Source organism: Carassius auratus, chromosome 5 (genome assembly GCF_003368295.1).
Source record: "Carassius auratus strain Wakin chromosome 5, ASM336829v1, whole genome shotgun sequence".
NCBI lineage: Eukaryota > Metazoa > Chordata > Actinopteri > Cypriniformes > Cyprinidae > Carassius > Carassius auratus.
In genome coordinates, this window is record NC_039247.1 from 13643966 (window position 1) to 13663756 (window position 19791).

At 38.8% G+C, this 19791-nt stretch overlaps 2 protein-coding genes across 2 annotated transcripts; both read left to right on the forward strand.

Annotated features, from left to right (window-relative positions):
• The first annotated feature begins 249 nt into the window (after positions 1-249).
• On the forward strand, positions 250-7219 carry LOC113076465 (uncharacterized). The gene is made up of 4 exons (XM_026249153.1): positions 250-363; positions 3915-4081; positions 4251-4724; positions 5763-7219. Exons 2-4 carry the CDS (start codon positions 3952-3954, stop codon positions 6197-6199), a joined length of 1041 nt encoding a protein of 346 aa, XP_026104938.1. The 5' UTR covers positions 250-363; positions 3915-3951; the 3' UTR covers positions 6200-7219.
• A 7216-nt stretch (positions 7220-14435) lies between these two features.
• Positions 14436-19610, forward strand: LOC113076471 (delta-like protein B). The gene is made up of 7 exons (XM_026249167.1): positions 14436-14693; positions 14836-15075; positions 15382-15448; positions 15533-15790; positions 16233-16594; positions 17404-17620; positions 18069-19610. Exons 1-7 carry the CDS (start codon positions 14643-14645, stop codon positions 18719-18721), a joined length of 1848 nt encoding a protein of 615 aa, XP_026104952.1. The 5' UTR covers positions 14436-14642; the 3' UTR covers positions 18722-19610.
• The last annotated feature ends 181 nt before the right edge of the window (positions 19611-19791 follow it).

Below are 19791 nucleotides of genomic sequence, written 5' to 3' on the forward strand. Positions count from 1 at the left end.
ATTGATTGATTAATTTGATGATCATTGATCTGTGTTTTGATGCAGTTATATCTTGTCTCTATCTGTTTCTATATATTATATAAATAAATTTAGTTCCAGTAGCTCATTCATAAGAACGCGAATTTGTTAGCTAATGTGCAATTTCCATCTGCTTTAGCTAAAGCATGCGTGCCGAACCTGTTGGGGTTAGTGAGCACCAGCGCCACTGATACAGCAGCGGTCAGACACGGTAACTGCACGCACCCTTTACGCCACGGAGAACGGACGAGCAAGTGCGCACGCGCAGCGCATACGCTGCTTTATACGAAGTTTCTGGATATCTGGGCGCAACACAAAATATTGATTACGTTTGACAACTCTGAGGTATTTATGCGACGCTTTTGCAGTCTCAAAGTACTTTTATATGCTCACGGTGATTTAAGAGTTTACAAACTGACCGGAAAGTGACTAATATCCCACAAATCGTGTAAAATAGCTAGCTAGCTTAAATGGCTAACGTTAGACCGTGATGATGTAGGTAATGGGAAAATGAGGGCGACATGTCCTTCCGAGTCCAATCGTTTTTTTTTAGTTATGATAAAAAAAATGATGTTCTGTGTAGAAGACCGCAGTTGTGTGCTGATGTTTGTGCTCTGTTTAATTCGGCTGCTTTACATCGACAGCGTTAAGACAGAATGTCGTTTACAGATCGTGTAAACGGTCGTGATGTTGCTGTATTTATGCAACTAAAGCTCTAACTACACCTCGATGGAAACATGCGCTCGGGTGTTTACAGTGAGTGAATGAATGAGCCGGTGTTGTAGTTGCTCTTTCTTCCGGCACATTCATGTGTTTTTGAAATCAAGTGGATGTGAACCCATATTTTATCTTCTGTAAGTTCGGAGTTTAATAGTTTATTTAGATTATATTTAGATCATTGCCTCTATATTCAGTGACATGACCATGTTATGTCAATTTTGCAATACAAATTGTAATTAAATCGTCATAAAAGAGTTCACCCCCTCTAAAACGTAACAAATTCAGCTCTTTTTCTTTACTTTCATAGACATATTAGAGTTATTTGAAGATTTAATGTTCCAACAAGCCTGCTTGATCAGTTACCAAAAAAGAGTGCCAAACTTATTGAGCAAAATAAGATTTGATTTTCTTATCAAAGTGATAATAGGTTGCATTGCAAAAATGAGTACACCCTCTGGAAAGTTACACAATAGTAATAGTAATAATATTAATAAAATTATAGGTTTAAGGCTATTTTTGATCAACAGGTAAGTATATTGAACCAAAGCTTTTAAAGGCAAGTAACTTCCTGACAAATAAAAGTGTTATGTATTCCACTGAATCATACTCTGTCTTAATGCTGGCAGCAGTGGAAGCACTTGGGAGAGGACTGCCAGGTGACTTATTTTTTAGCGTAAAAGAAGACAGTGGTTCAAGAGGAATACCACATTTTTTAAGTGTGAAAATATAGCGGAAGTAGCACCAACATTCAAAAACAATGGACTTGTGATAAGTCTCCTGAAATATATAAGTTCATTTAATGATGAGTGAACTTTTGCTAGAAAAAGAGCAGGAGAAATAACATGCAAGTGTCTCAAAGCTGGTAAAAGCTATGAAAAGAATGACACTTTGTCTCACGAAGTATGATGCAGCCCGCAGAAGTGACATGCATGCTTGTTGTCACCACTAGAATTATCTACTGTAGCGAAAAGCAAAATAAACTCATTTAACCTCTTCCTAGGCCCATATTTACGAAACAGAGACTTCTGGGAATCCGTGCTCTGGTCTCAAGAGACCAAGTCAATAATTTCAGATCCAAAATGTTTTGGTGTTGCTAGAGGAGTACAGTGAGAAGTGCTTGGCACCCACAGTGTCGTTCAGCTTTTATATAGGGATGAATGAGTGCTGAAGATATGAGGGAGTTGTGCTTTATCAAAGCTGGCATGAATTCACTCACTAATGACTGATGTAATACAAAAACTTGGAACAGAAGATGCTACCCTCCCCTCATTCCCTGCATTATTGGCCATTTTTTCAGCATGACAATGGAGATATTCATTTTCCTGAGGTCAAAATCATTCAGTGGACATGTATTTCACTCAGTCTTAACGCTCTCGAGCAGGTGTGATGGATTCCAGGGGTGTAGATTACTTTGGGGACGTGCCCCCCCCACTTTTAATATCATGGAAATTCATCCCCTGCACTTTTTCAGTCAAATGTGTTCACATATATGTTTTCAAAAGCTCGTGTGAATAAATATAGATTTAAACTCAAGAGACAGGATAGTCTGCACATGACCTGATATTTTATTCGGACCCAGAAGTGCTAAACACTCCTGCAGTGTGTGTTTCATTCATCCTCGAAGCCGGAGCGCGCTCTCACGCAGAAAGTCATATCAGGAAACTCCTAATATGGGCAACAGCGTCCAGCTATGGCTATATGAAAACAGTTGTTTTGACAGAAGAACTGAAACTTTTGGAAACACGAAGACATTAATATATGATTGCTACAATATGGTTTTTCAAGTCATCTCCAGCAGGTGATAAATACAGTATATCAACAAAACAGTGCTAATTGACATAGATTTTTTACAATATAGAAACTATTCTGCCTTATTATGTGATAAATAAGTGTTTGTAGTGTATTAAAAATATATTATTTGTTATTGTCAAGCAGTTATAGATTTCTAAGCAAATTAAAGCTAGAAATTAGAGAATAATCCACCACCAGTCAAGTCTCTTCTGTTCACCAAGCCTGCATTTATTTGATCCAAAGTACAGCAAAACAGTAAACTGAAATATTTTTACTAGACTATTTAAAATAACTGTTTTCTATTTGAATATATTTCAAAATGTTATTTATTGAGATTTTAAAGCTAAAAGTATTCATATCTATAATTTATTTTCCAAAAAAATATATATTTTTATATACTGTATAATGTATGATATACTGTATAATGCTGCAAAGGCTTTTTATTTCACACAAATGCTGATCTCTGGATCCTTCTATTCATCAAAGAATGCTGACATTTTTTTTTACTCATGTTTTAAATATTGATAATCAGCAAATAAGCCTATTAGAATGATTTGATTTCTTAAGGATGTGACACTAGACTGGAGTAATGATGCTGAACATTCACCTTTGATCACAGGAATAAATTACATTTTAAAATATTTTCAAATAAATAATTTCTGTCCCCCTCACTTCTGAAAAGATGGCTACGCCCCTGAGGGATTCTGTAGAGATGAGCTGAGCAACACTCCCCATTAAAGACCACTCGTCATCCAGAAATTAAACAGCGCAGATCTGTAAATTTGTCATGAACTTGTACACTCAGTGGCAAGAAGGGTCAATATACTTTAAGTTCTGGAGGACATACGAAGTACTATAATATTATACATTTTCTGAATTAAATCTAGGGTGCAGTCATTTCTGCACTCCTTCATTTAAACAAAAATGGCCAATTTACATATCTTACAGAAAATATTGGCATATATTTTGTTGTTTCTATTAAGTATATGTTTAATATGTTTCAATTTTGCCATCTTTCCATGTATGATATCGGTGATCATTAAGAAAATACATCTTTTATATTTATTCAAAGGGGGTGTACTCATTTATGCTGTGCACTGTATGAAATAATAGTCTGAAAAATATTTGATTAAACCTGTAGGCAAAACAAAAAAGGAGGAAGCACCTCAGTTTTATTCAATGGCCCAAACCGAGCAACAATATGAAATTTCTACCAATTGAATGACAAGGATCTGTATAAACAAATAAGGTTTAAACTTGTAGCCTTTTTTTGTAAACTCTGCTGAAATGTTGAACTGTTTTTGAGTGTGAGCTGATTCAAATCAACATGATTACTAATGTTTTATATATATATATATATATTTAATTTCTACACTGACTTCCAGACTCCCCCTAGCTGGAGAGAGATATTGTGCTGTGAAGATGTCTGTGTCTTCGCTCTACCTCAACCAAGACACCATGGTGCGCTTCAAGAGGAGAAAGGCACGTTTCTCCTTCAGTGAAGTGCACATCCTGCTGGACGAAGTGCGGAAGAACCGCCACATTGTTGTGGGTGAGCTTTTCCTCTGTTTGATAAAGCAGAACTTGTCTGAGCAAGTTACCAGTCTGTAATAAACTGATTTCTCTCAGTTCATCAAAACCACCAGTAATTCTATATGTCCCTATAAAACCAGTAAACAATAAAATAAAATGTTCCAATACTTTTCTGTGTTTTTGCATAGGTAAGTTTAACGCCGGCGTTCCCTCTGACGTGAGGCGCAGGAAATGGGCTGAGATCACGGCACGTATTAATGAGATTGGAGAGTGTGATAGAGAGATCATGGAGGTGATTAAGAAATGGTCTGATCTTAAGTGCGACACGAAACGTAAAGTGGCTGCCCTGCGGACCGGTGTTTCGGTGTCCCTGAGATTGGCACGGTCCAATATTGAATTGTCCCCGATGGAAGTCATTGTGGAATCCATTCTTGAACTGGACAAGAGACCGTGGGAAGCTACACAGCGGTCCAGATCTCGCAGTCATGGTGACGATCAAGAGGCTGTGTGTGAGGATGAGGAAGAGGAGGATGGAGGGTTTGTGGGGATGGGGTCGGTCAACAGTTCCCCGAGCAGAGGACTGGATGTGGGAGGAATGCCTGCTACTACAAGTGGATCTGGGGTTGCAAGTGAGGTGTGGTATGACAACTCCAAAACTGGAGGTAAACACTCAAAATACTCAAGTTGGACCATATAAAGAATGTTCAATAGATTTAGAGCCGTAGTGTGTATTTGTCCACATCAGCGATCTGTTACCAGTAGAAGTTCACTGTACGAATTTTCAGTGTACTTTATGTATTCACATATTTTGCTCTGATATCAATAATGAACCATCAATCATGTTTTCAAAATTTGCACTACTATTCTAAAATGTGTTGTTTTCTTGTGCTAATCAATACTGTATTTATCCACTCAAAAATGCATTAAAAATGGTAGTATTATAAAAGTTATTAAAATATTTTAAAAAAATGAACTTTTCTATTGTAATATTCAAAAATGTAATTTATTCCTGTGATAACAAGCCAGAATTTTTACCGTCATTACTTCAGTCTTCAGTTTCACATGATCCTTCAGAAATCATTATAATATGCTGAATTGGAGCTAAAGAAACATTTCTAATTATCAGTGTTGAAAAAAAGTTATACTTAATGACTTTTGGAAACTGGAGACTTTTTATTGGGATTTTTTGATGCATAGAAAGTTGAAAGAACAGCGATTTATTTAAAATAAAAATCTTTCATAATGTCTTCACTATCACTTTTGGTCCATATAATGCATCTTTGCTTAAAAGGATTCATGTCTTCCAAAAAAAATTAAGTGTTTAAATAAAATAAAAAATAATTTCTGCAAAAAGTCTGTTGTCTAATGCAAAACAATTTGCATATAAAGCAACAATTTAAGCCCATCTGGTCACAACAAAAAAATCTGATGTAAAAAGAAGTTGAAGCCCCGGGGGACATTTTATTGTATTAAATGTAGCCAATCATTTTGATGACATGCTTTGTCTCTAGCATTTCTGACTTTTTTTTTATTTTTATGGATTTAATCACACGCTTGAGGCAAAGTCACATGACTTTTTTTTAATGTATATTTTTCTCTATCAGTACTGTGAAAGCTTTATAAAAAGCTATACGTATATTTTGTGTGTGTGTATGTGTATTAAAAAAAGTGTTTTTTTTTTTTTACTTGCTTGATCACAGATCTTGAATCCCACTCAGATGAGGACAACCGTGACCTCTTCCCAACATCCTCTATGGCATCTGTCACTAACTCGTACTCTGAGGAGGATGGAATTGCAACTAGAGGCAGTAGTGGACATGTTTCCTCCACAGCCACCGCTTCTAATAAAAGACCCTCGTCTTTCTCAGGGCTGGAGGCAGACAGTTCACGTGAGCAGTTAGTGCACAATGCAAGCGTCAGCGTACAGGAGCAGCACACCACCAACACTATTCTTGCCACAGTCTCCCGTTCACTTGAGCTCCTTGCGGAGTCAGTTCAGCAGCTAGCAGAGACTCAACAGGAGTTTGCACGAGAATCACTGCAGCTACAGAGGGACACTGTGGAAGTGTTGCGAGATTTTGCCTCCGGTGTGCTAACGATACTGCATGAAAAGGTCAACGGCAAACCTGCATTGTGAAATATGTGTTTTGCCATCAAATGATGACCAACAAGCAACACAGTGTGTGATGCATCGTTGATACGATACTGTAACCAGGCTGCAAATATTGTGTGATCTAAACTAACACAACTTCTCACTGGAACCTTGCTGACCATCACAAGGTTCAGTGTCAGGATGTCAGAATACTGCAATTAAGTGCAAATGCAAAGACGACTATTTGAGAAGATGCTTTTGTAGTTTTCAAAAATGCAAAGATGATAACAATTGTACCTACTCTCCGTTTATCAATAGGACACACTTAGGGTTTTCGATTTTAGTCAATGGCAAACAATAGTGAGACCACAAAGGGATTTTATTTGTGCCTGTAGTAATATCATCTTTCACATCAAAATATAGCTTTTTTTTTTGCATTCACCACATCATCACATAGGAACTGTTGAGATGAACCTGCTGTGGGGTGATTTATGTATTTATTCATTTTATTTAACATTTGTCAACAAGTTAAAAGGGATAGTTTTAATTTTTTTATATTTATTAACTCTGTAAGAGATGATGTTATTAACTTTGACAGACAGGAAATATTTTATATGCACTTTATGCAGTCACATAATTAATGGTGTTGTTTAAGGACAACTGAAACTTTTCTAAATTATGGTTTGAGGCATCTGGATCTGATTAAAATAGGTCTCAGAATTTGTCTAGTAGGACATTCTTTTCCAGTGGAACTTTATAAATTTATTATTTTCTTATGCTTGTGTACATTGATTTAGGATAGCAGGACAAACATCTTCAGGAACTAAATTTCATGTGACAAGCTGTTAATGCTGTTGTTTTGTCACTAGAGGGCAGTGTGTCTTTAATTTACACACAAAATAGTCATGAACATTCTTCTGCACTTGTTTCTTCAAAGTCTCTGAGTTTTCCAGCAGTGAGTTTTGTGTGCTTGTGTGTGTGTATGTTTGGTTTCTGAATGAAAACAGCTCCTTATGTGAGCTAGATATTTCAATAAATTTTAACTTAAAGGTTGATCTAAAAGTTTACTGTGTATTTAATATCTACTTCCTTCATGTTCCTTTTAGCACACAGAAGTTTTTGTCTATATACTTGTATTGAAATGGTGATGTGAACATGCAGCTTCTCACTGGGAGTTTCAGGCAGGAGTGAAGTAGAAGTGATTAGGGCTCAAGCATTGTTCTCTGGACTCCAGGGCTGAAGAGCTCTGCTTAAACAGCTGCTCTTATGTGTGTGTTTCTGATGCTGAGTGGTGTTGGGTGTGTGTGTTTGTGCGTGCTTGTGTGTGTGTGTGAGACAGCAGCTGGTAGCCCCATTGTGTGGTTAGGGACCTCTGCTGAAAAAAGTACTGTATTGTGTTTGACTGCAGATTGAAAACATGTCTGTATAATGTATCAGTGATTTATCATACAGTCTATCTACACTAGACGGCACACCAAATACACAATAATAGGTTTATTTTTCTTGCTATTGTTGTACACTATTAGACAGGTAACCCATTTAAGTTTGTAACTTTTTAACTTCCAGGTCCATGTTAAAGCTGGTCTTTTTTCTCTTCTTTTTTTTTTTTTTTTTTTAAGTAAACATTTTGTTTCATAACGTTATGGTTGAAACACTGATGGTAGATGGACTATTCTGACAATGCTTTTCATACTTTTCTGGATCTTGATAGTGTAATTTACTTGGCAGTCTATGGGACAGTCTCAAGCCTACCAGTTTTCATCCAAAATATCTTAAACTGTGTTCTGAAGACGAACAAAGCTTTTACGGGTTTGAAACGACATGGGGGTGAGTGATTGATGACAACATTTTCATTTTGAGGTGGAGTATCCCTTTAAGCAGCAAATCTGCATATTAGAATGATTTCTAAAGTTATTGTACATTTTTATATTTCACAATATAACTGTTTTTACTGTGTGTTTTTTTTGCCAAATAACTGCAGCCTTGGAAAGCATAAGAGACTTTTTGCAGTTTCATAAAAAAAAAAAAAACATTAGTGTATGTGTGTTTCAACGTAATTTCTCCTTCAAACCTGCCACACATCAGCTGCCATCTGGAACAAAAGAGGCGGACTGTGAATCAACAGCGGATAGATTTATCGATCCTTTTTTTTTTCAGTACAACTCTGTCCTGCCTCCCCTTCTTCTGTTGGTCTGCTGACCTCTTCACCTTTTCTTCTTTCTTTCACCCCTGCTGATGTTCCTTCCCTCTCTTTTATCCTACATCTGTCACTCTGGGTTCTCTAATAACCTCTGCTGTGAGGCCCTCTTTTCCTCCTCAGAGGTTCGGAGCTTCACGGTGGGGCCCATGTCATTCCAGCTTAATCAGCTGCATGAGCCAGTCGTGTGGCTGTGTAGTTAAGACCTTTTCAGTGCACCTGTTCTGACATGTGATGTCTCACATATTAATGGCTTTCACTTTCACCCACTAGGTTCATGTTTTTGTTACTGTATTGAGACTTTTTTTTTTTTTTAATCTGAACGAGATGTCCACTAGTAAATAATACATATTTATATTTATTTAATGCTTCGTTTGTAATATAGTAAATTATGTATTTTTTCTGTCTTTTTAGTCTGTTTGTTTGATTGTTTTTTTTTTTGTTGTAAGAATTAGTTTTTATAGACACAATGTGAAAAGAGAGCAGGGAATAGGTTGAGATTCAAATACAAAACCTCCATGACCACTCGCACTGACCTCAAGCACACTGCTCTGTCTTAATGTGTTTCCAGCAGTGTGCTTGTCTGAATATACAAGATCGGTTTCTGTGAGATCATTCTTGTCATTTTTACTTGAACATAGCAGCTGCACATACAGTATTGTTCAAAATAATAGCAGTACAATGTGACTAACCAGAATAATCAAGGTTTTTAGTATATTTTTTATTGCTACGTGGCAAACAAGTTACCAGTAGGTTCAGTAGATTGTCAGAAAACAAACAAGACCCAGCATTCATGATATGCACGCTCTTAAGGCTGTGCAATTGGGCAATTCGTTGAAAGGGGTGTGTTCAAAAAAATAGCAGTGTCTACCTTTGACTGTACAAACTCAAAACTATTTTGTACAAACATTTTTTTTTTCTGGGATTTAGCAATCCTGTGAATCACTAAACTAATATTTAGTTGTATGACCACAGTTTTTTAAAACTGCTTGACATCTGTGTGGCATGGAGTCAACCAACTTGTGGCACCTCTCAGCTGTTATTCCACTCCATGATTCTTTAACAACATTCCACAATTCATTCACATTTCTTGGTTTTGCTTCAGAAACAGCATTTTTGATATCACCCCACAAGTTCTCAATTGGATTAAGGTCTGGAGATTGGGCTGGCCACTCCATAACATTAATTTTGTTGGTTTGGAACCAAGACTTTGCCTGTTTACTAGTGTGTTTTGGGTCATTGTCTTGTTGAAACAACCATTTCAAGGGCATGTCCTCTTCAGCATAGGGCAACATGACCTCTTCAAGTATTTTAACATATGCAAACTGATCCATGATCCCTGGTATGCGATAAATAGGCCCAACACCATAGTAGGAGAAACATGCCCATATCATGATGCTTGCACCTCCATGCTTCACTGTCTTCACTGTGTACTGTGGCTTGAATTCAGAGTTTGGGGGTCGTCTCACAAACTGCCTGTGGCCCTTGGACCCAAAAAGAACAATTTTACTCTCATCAGTCCACAAAATGTTCCTCCATTTCTCTTTAGGCCAGTTGATGTGTTCTTTGGCAAATTGTAACCTCTTCTGCACATGCCTTTTTTTAACAGAGGGACTTTGCGGGGGATTCTTGAAAATAGATTAGCTTCACACAGACGTCTTCTAACTGTCACAGTACTTACAGGTAACTCCAGACTGTCTTTGATCATCCTGGAGGTGATCATTGGCTGAGCCTTTGCCATTCTGGTTATTCTTCTATCCATTTTGATGGTTGTCTTCCGTTTTCTTCCACGTCTCTCTGGTTTTGCTCTCCATTTTAAGGCATTGGAGATCATTTTAGCTGAACAGCCTATCATTTTTTGCACCTCTTTATAGGTTTTCCCCTCTCTAATCAACTTTTTAATCAAAGTACGCTGTTCTTCTGAACAATGTCTTGAACGACCCATTTTCCTCAGCTTTCAAATGCATGTTCAACAAGTGTTGGCTTCATCCTTAAATAGGGGCCACCTGATTCACACCTGTTTCTTCACAAAATTGATGACCTCAGTGATTGAATGCCACACTGCTATTTTTTTGAACACACCCCTTTCAACTAATTCAACTAATTGCCCAATTGCACAGCCTTAAGAGCGTGCATATCATGAATGCTGGGTCTCATTTGTTTTCTGAGAATCTACTGAACCTACTGGTAACTTGTTTGCCACGTAGCAATAAAAAAATATACGAAAAACCTTGATTATTCTGGTTAGTCACATTGTACTGCTATTATTTTGAACAATACTGTACATAAAGATCCACAGCAAATAATACATACATTTCATCAGGCAAAGGTCAATACTTCGCTCAAGGCCAGCAGATTTTGTACACGTGTGTACATGTGAGTGTGTGTGTGACAGGGCTGGTCTGTCGTCCCAAAGGCCTCAAGGCACAACAGATGCTGTTAAGAGAGTGTGTGTCCTCAGGATGCTGGTCTGGTGTGGGTCTACTAATGTAGGCAGATAAACTGTGTGTGTGTGTGTGTGTGTGTGTGTGTGTGTGTGTGTGTGTGTGTGTGTGTGTGTGTGTCCTATGGGAGCTGGACTCCGGGTCGAGCAGATGTCATGACGTGTGTGGAAATCCTGGGTCGGGTGTCATCTAAAGGCTCGAAAGAGGATATGGCATTGTGAGTGAATGTGTGAAGATGTATGTGTGTATAGTTGGATATTTCAAGTCTGAGGATTGTGAATGAACTCACTCTCTTTACGTGAATGAATTTGCAAGTTATTTTCGTTTATGAAAAGGTTTTCAGTTACGTTTTTAAATCTTTAATGAAACCATCTTAATTAAGAAGGAAAGGTTTGTGTTTGAGGTTCTGGACAGAGTGTCTAAAAATGACTGCGAGGAAGTCTGTTTATATTGCCTGCATGTGCCATTTTTCAGGCCTGCACATGTGAGAGATTTGATGTGTCTGGATATAGGTTCATAAATCTGGATAAATGCATGAGGAGTGAAGGGTGTTCTGGGGTTTCCATGCTCCTGCCATGCTTGTGTTCCACCTCAAGGGACCACCATCCCCCAGCCAGCACCCACATTACAAGACACAAATTAGCCATCGCCCATCTGCACTCTTCTCTTTATGAAACAACAATTGTCTCTAAGAAGATTTAATAGTATCTGTAAACTTATGCAGTAAACAAATGTAGTATAAAAAATAGTGTAGACTTGTTTACTGTCTTCAGCTAAACACCTCTGAATTGAGATTCTCTCTTTGGAAAAGTGCTTCGCTTTCTCTCATCTGTGCAGATGTCAGTGGTCTCAAAAGTCTCCTTCTACCAGCCTTTAGCCCAGACCATCCATTCTATAGTCACAACTGTTTCTGTTTTTGTTTCTTCTATAGCTGCACATTACGTGGATAGGATAGGTGAACCTGAGATTTTCTTGTTGAGTACAGGACATTTATTATAAAGAGTTTTTGCTCATGGACAAAACCCTGAGGTTTTAGTCTATTAATTCAGGCCATCATTAAACTAAAAACCTTCTTTATAATGAAACATTTTGTTTTATCAGGTCCAAAACACCATTGGCAATCACTGTATTGATACTCATCTCAAACATGCATCCTTGTTGTTTTCCTCACCGTCAAGGTTTATCTCTACCAGTAGATCTGATACAACACAGTGTGTGTATATAAAATGACATTTTGTTCCCAGCATCAACTTTATCAAGCATATAATCAGATAAATAGAATAAATAAAGTGATTTTGTTTGCTTACAGACAGGGTATGTTTCTAGACTGATTGTCTCCATACATTCTCTTCATTAACATAAATCTGTGGCCTTGGAGACATTATATATGGTGCCTTTTAAAAGACATTATAAGTGATGCATTGTGATTATGGCTTAATGAAAGGGTTCTGAGGCACGCGTCACTCATTACCATAACAACAGCACACACACACGTCACAATGCTCCTGAATAAATGTGTGTATAATGTGAGAGAGAGATAACTATTTGTTATTTATTTCAATAATATTTTAATATGTTTTATTAATCCCGAAGGCCTAATACTGTGGTCAAATAATAAACAGGCCTATATGTGAGCAAATACTATAGGTAAATTATTAAAAAACATAAATAAAATGTAGCCTGAGTGGAATGGCTGCAGCCGGCTGCAACAGATGCCGGTAGGGAGAGTTCGGGCGGTTTGTGGCGGACAATAAGTGACCATGTGCCGCCTGTTAACATACAGCTGTTGAAGTTGACCCATGCAAAAGCGTCATCATGGTATTTCTCCACCCAACCTCCGGAGCAGCCTGAGCGTCTCTGCATTGGCTACTGCACAACAAAAGACACACACACACACGCACACACACACACACACACACACACACACACGTGCCTGCAGACACAAAGAACATTGCAAATAAAAACGTATGGCCTCCCCCTGCCCGCACGCGCCAGAGCGACCACACAGTCCAACGTTGAGTGTAAGTGTGTGTTTAGGGGACAGAGGAAATAATTAAAAACAGAAACGTGAGCTCTATAAAAGTCTATAGCCTACTATACCACCCAGGAACCTTAAAAAGTGCAAAAATAAACATGAAAATGTATTTTTATTGATATAAAAAACATCATAATTTAATAAAATAAAAATGTTATAATGTTTTTTTTCTTGTTCATATAAAATGAATTATAAAAATAAAATCTAAATGTTAAACATTCGTCTAAATCTAGACACATACTAACTGTATATAATAACAGAATTGTGCAAGGATGTATGAGCATAATAAGGTAAAATAGCTTAGGTATGGGGATGTAAAGGAACAATGTAAGTAGCATTTTTATTTTATTTCTTTTTTTATTTCTAGCAACCTGTACCTGCTGGGAATATTTTCAATAGAGGCGATGAAGATGACTTAAGTTAACAAAAACAAATCTAAATCTAAAACACATCGTCTACGTAGTATTAATCCATGCATATATTTTAGTGCATATATTCAAGGCGTACGAATGACGAACTAATTCTGAAATTCGACATTAGTGTAAAACTTGCTATTTTTAATGTCCACAGAATCAGTGTTGTGCCTGAACGCGTTCATTGAAGGATAGTTCATGAACTCGTTCATATTTTGGGCGAACGTGAACTGAACGTGCTGTATTAATGCCTGATGAACGTTACTGTCAACTCGTTCATTCTGGTGTCTGTGAAAGACACGCTCTCTCAGAATAACTTCGTTCAATAGGGTGCCAGATTTCTATAGAGCCTTCCAGGCGAAAAACTGGCTAAAACACACCGTAAACGGGTCTTAATATGTAGCGGAAAAACACCCAATCTGGCAACACCAGCCACCAGTGTCGCACCACCGTCCGCCGCATGCGTGACGGGTCATCAAAAAAAAAGGCATCGAGGCGACAGCAGCATGTAGCAAAAGGCGTGTGATCATTCATTTAAAATAATTTTATGATATTTATGACAAGGTCGGTGAGAATGGGAGACAAAGCATTAAAGCAACAAGGGGGAAGTGCTGTCCCCTCAATGCTAATGTAAACCCTGGTTGGATAAGGATTCAAAATTGGATATGAAGATGAAATCTGACGCTTAGCTTCACTGTTAAAACTGATACAATAATTGCTGTCTGTGATTCTATATGGGCTGTTGCAATAATTTTGAAAAATAATAGCTCGCAGCAACATATGGAAAAAAAAGAACTATGAACTAGTTCATTTTTGGAACTGTGTGAACTTAGTTCAAAAGTTTGTAGTTTGAACTATGAACTGAACTAGTTCATTTTAAAATTTGTGAATTTAACTTTGAACTATTTCATGTAGAAAGTGAACTTTCCCAACACTGCACAGAATAAAGGAAGCTTCGTCAGGTTGTCATACTTGAGAACTCCTGAGCCCATCCGCTCTGTATCACTGTGATTAAAGTTCCCTTGTTTGATACAGACAGCAGTGTGGCTAACATCAGCATTAACTCCATCATCAACACCACTGCCACATGCAGCAGATCAATTTAATCAGGCCAATATTATACCATATGCCCCCCTCTGACGTCACGTGCAGGGGGGTAAGACGTATATAACCGCGTCCTTTCCTCGAGACAATCAATGAAGACAAACGCACTTCACTGCAGAAGAGCGATGAGGACGAGTGAACGTTTCCTCTGAAAACACGGTGGACTTTAATGGACCTGCCGAAAATTTCGTAGCAGGACATCTAGCTGACATCTCCAAACAACTTGAAGCTGAGGAAGAAACGGATGAAGATACCTGTGTGTTAGTGTGATAAAGTTTAGGATTAACTGAGCGAGATGGCGCATCTGTCTCTGTACTGCCTGCTGTCTGTGTCGCTTCTGCAGTTGGTAAGGAGCAAGTTCATGGCTTATACTTTACTCATGGTTTCATTTTCTCTTTAATGTGAGTTTACAGTATATATATATTTGTCTCTTGTGTAGCGTATCGTTTATTATTTCCAAAAGATACGGTTTCTCTGTTCTTGAACAGGTGGCTTCGTCGGGTGTATTTGAATTGAAAGTTCTCTCGTTCAGCACGACACGCCGCTTCTGCAGGAGGACGCGAGACTGCAACATCTTTTTCAGGATTTGTCTCAAACATTCGGAAGACGTCATCTCCGCTGAACCTCCGTGCACCTTCGGAACCGGTCAGACAAATGTCCTGCGAGCGGACCAGAGCTCTGTAGCCAACAGCGCAGCCATCCGGGTGCCTTTCCACTTCAAGTGGCCGGTAAAGTTCATTACACACTAGATGAAGTTCAGCTAACAACACCATTTAGTAAGTTGATCTGAGTAAATGACTAATAAGACAACCATGTTGGCATTAGGCTACTGTTTATTTATTCAGATTCTGATCAATTTTAACTAAACACTTAACCATAAAGAACATAAACAAGATCATGCAGCCGTCTGGAATGGTCAGTTCTTAAGAAACATAAGTGAAAGTCAGTGGAAGACAATGGAGAACGTTTTCTTTTGTTTGAGCAAAAACAATTTGTAGTTTTTAACATCTGGAATAATATCATTTTCTTTCCAGGGGACATTTTCTCTTATTATTGAGGCATGGAATGCAGAGTCTCCCAAAGAGCATCATGACTACACAGGTGAGACACAGACATTCAGACATTTTTCCAGTAATTTATTCAATTACTACTTCAAGCTTAAAATTCTTTCATTTTCCACGACAGAGAATCAGAACAACCTGATCAGTCGTTTAGCAACACGAAGGCGACTGGCGATTGGAGAAGACTGGTCTCAGGATGTTCATTTTGGCGATCAGAGCGAGCTCCGTTACTCTTTTCATGTTTTCTGTGATGAATTTTACTTCGGTGAGGCATGTTCGGATTACTGCCGTCCCCGTGACGACACACTGGGACACTACACCTGCGATGAGAACGGGAACAGAGAATGCCAGGAGGGATGGCAGGGAGACTATTGCTCTGACCGTGAGTACCTCCTGTGTGTCCTTCTGGGGTAGTATGTCTGGGACTCTGAAAAGAAGCACTTCCAGTCCCTCTCCTGATCACTCTGTGTTTATGTGTGATTGTGGTTTGTGTGTGTTGGAACCTGAGCAGCAGTGATACATCCCCTTATCTCTCAAATCTTTGTGTGCATGTGTGTCTGATGGAAGCTGAGCTGCTCCACTAGAGGCTCTACACTTCTTTTGTTCAGCCAAACAAAGAAACCCAACAGATACATACTAGAGTCGTTCTGTGTGTGTGTGTGTGCGCATGCTTGCCACAGCTCAAAATACAAAAGAGTGCATTACCTCTTGTCAGCTCACCAGCTGCTGGCTCCAACACTTAACACTCCCATTCATCTGCCCTTTCAGGGGGGCGTGGTGTGTGTGTGCGGTGTGTGTAACCCCCTCTCTGTCTCCTCCCACAGCCATCTGCTCTTCAGACTGCAGTGAGCGGCATGGTTACTGCGAGTCACCTGGTGAGTGTAAGTGTCGTCTGGGATGGCAGGGGCCATCCTGCAGCGAGTGTGTGCATTACCCGGGATGCCTGCATGGGACCTGCTCGCAGCCATGGCAGTGTGTATGTAAGGAGGGCTGGGGAGGCCTCTTCTGTAACCAGGACCTCAACTACTGCACCAATCACAAACCCTGTGCTAATGGCGCCACCTGCACCAACACCGGGCAGGGCAGCTACACTTGCACCTGCCGACCAGGATATGGGGGCACAAACTGTGAGCTGGAGATTAACGAGTGTGACTGCAACCCCTGCAAGAATGGCGGCAGTTGCAACGTAAGTCTATGCTCACATGATAATAATGAAACTGTTACTTACACATAAACAGTCATGAGTTAAAAGCATATACATGATAGTAATAACAACACTATTTATATAAAAATCTATTTCGATTATTTGAAATGCAAAATTAAAGATTTATATATATGGACACTTGTACATACAAATGTATATTTTTCAATTTAACGGTTCGAATCCCACTTCCGTGAGGCTACACCTCATGGGGTAACATATTTGCATGATGCCTGCCTATGTTTCCTTGCTGGCCGACTGCAAATAACTTGACCCTCCCTCAAACACTGTAGCTTATTCATGTCAAGAAGGCGCTGTATGCGGTAGACCAATCACAACAGACTGGGCCATCTGACCAATCAGAGCAGACTAGGCTCACAGAAAGGAGGGTTTAGAGAGAGTGAATATCAGAACTGCTTCGAACCAACTGTTTGAGAATCATTTGAAAATCATGGTGATATTAAATGCATATTCTGAGAAAACGAAAGCATTTTTTTACCTTGCATGTAAACCTAATGTAGGAGACTCCCAAAATAATATTAGGAATGTTACAAATTGCATAATAGGGGGATTGTTGTGCATTTTATTTAAAAAAGATTATTTTTATAATTAAATAAATAATTTTGTATTTAATATATTTGGTAAAAAAAAATTCCATTTATGTGTAATGATTTAGGTTAGGTAAATCTGCTTAGATATGCTTTATGTGCACAGTGGATTTTGAAGATCAAAAATGATTTGAGATCTGAATTATGTTTACACCTTGCTAATATGTAGATTATCTTCCCCTTCAGGATTTGGAGAACGATTACTCCTGTACATGTCCTCAGGGATTCTATGGGAAGAACTGTGAGATCATTGCAATGACTTGTGCGGATGACCCCTGCTTTAATGGAGGGACATGTGAGGAAAAAATCACTGGTGGTTATGTCTGCCGCTGCCCCCCAGCCTTTACTGGATCCAACTGTGAGAAGAGACTGGACCGTTGCAGCCACAAACCTTGTGCCAATGGTGAGTACCTGTGCTGATTGAGCACAATGCACCAACAAAATAAATTGTACTTAAAGGGGTAGTTCACCCTAAGGTAAAAATTCTGTTATTTACTAACCCTGGAACACAAAAGGAGAAGTTCTAAGGAATGCTCATGGTGTTCGTACAGTGAAAGAGGTAGACAACCACAGCCTCTTAAGCTCCAAAAGAAAAAAAAGGAAATAATTAAAGCTGCGCTTATGACCCATGCACTAAGACTTCTAAAGACATACAAGGTAATTTTATGTGAGGGGGGAAAAAAAAGTCTTGCTTGACAGCTGTGGTCACCATTCACATCGATTCTATGAAAAGAGCAGCTTAAACTTTACTTTAAACTGTGTTTTCAGTTCTAAACATTTTTACGCAAACATACACTCATTCCTCTTTACTATACCTACTCATATGTAACCTCTTCTTTCTTCGGTTGTAGGCGGTGAGTGTGTGGATCTGGGCGCTAGCGCTCTGTGCCGCTGTCGCCCTGGTTTCACTGGCTCTCGCTGTGAGATGAACATCGACGACTGTGCCCGCTATCCATGTCAAAATGCCGGAACCTGCCAAGACGGCATTAATGACTACACCTGCACCTGTACACTTGGTTTCACCGGTAAAAACTGCAGCCTACGAGCAGACGCTTGTCTCACAAACGCATGCCTCCACGGAGGAACGTGCTACACACACTTCTCTGGGCCAGTGTGTCAGTGTGTGCCTGGGTTCATGGGTCCAAACTGTGAGTTTCCTGTTCAGGGAAGTATGGAGCTGATGGCCCCACGGGTTGGTCAGACCTCATCTTCAGCAGTGGCGGTGTCATGTGTGTTAGGTGTGCTGGCCTTGTTTTTGGGAGTGTGTGTGGGACTGGTGGTGATCAGGAGGAGAAGGCATAGACTGCGCAGACAGCAGCTGTGTGAGTCTGTGTTTAATGATTTGGAGACGGTGAATAATTTAGACAGGCAACACTATCCCTATGACAGAGACTTCAGTCAGATGAAGCCCTGCAACACTGAAGGCAGAATCTCTTTGGCGGCTTCTCACACGCTGCCTGCTGGACAGGACTTCCTGTGGAGTGCTGGAGGACGACTTAGATAAGGCAACACACACTTGAACACTCATACTCTCGGTACAGACACAAATGTAGACAAGTGAGCATATACACAGACACACAAACTCACATACAGGGATATGAATTTGGATGTAGCACTTGCTTTTATTTTAATTAGTATGAATGAATGCTTGAATGAATGAAATGTAATGGGTGTAATGACTGAATAAGGCAATGGACCTTTGCCATCTGTATAGGTGGAAGACTCTGTGAACCAAAAACCAAAAGAAAGAAATAAGCACATTGTTGTGTCCTGGGCTTTGTGAATCTGTGTTTCCATATGAAGACAGACACAAGCCCTGAAAGCTGAAACAGACTTAGGTTGCATAACTCTATATGCAGAGAACTGATATCTTTATACAAAGATAAAGAAGTGAAAATAACTCTATACAAAGAGAACTAAGTAAGAAAATACCTCTATTGAAAGAGAATTAGGCAAATTACACTTAAGAGCATAATGATTAGGTCTTCTCTAGTCAAACTCTGGGCTCTGTGACGTTTCTCTCATAAGGATAAGAATATCACCGTTGCTTTTTTGCCAGGATATTGCCCGCAACAGGTGTTTTAATAAGAAAAATGAATAAATATAAATAAATAAAACTGTGTAGAGAAAGGAAGCAAGCAACAGTCAGGTATATGATTAAACGTTGTTCTTCAGACCAAATGGTAAGATTAGTTTTGTATTGCGTATTAAGCAGTGTGTTTTCTTCCACGACCGGTATGGGGAAATGTATCATTGGTTCTTCTGTTAAATGACATAGAATCTGATTTTCTTCAATGGAGTTTATGTCTAATGAATGTTTATTTCTTTTGCCAGATGTTTCCTATTAATTTAATCCTAGTTTTATGCCTAAGTTTCTATTTTGTATTTTTGTACTTTTGCTTTCAATCATTGTCTTTTCTTTGTAAAAAAAAATATGATTTATGTTAATTTATTTTGTATGTGTTTCTTACTTTAAAGAGAGAAATAAATTATTTGAGAAACACTTCATTCTTTCAACTCTGTTCTTTTACAGTGTTTGATTTAATAGCACACCATTTAGTTTTGCATAAACAT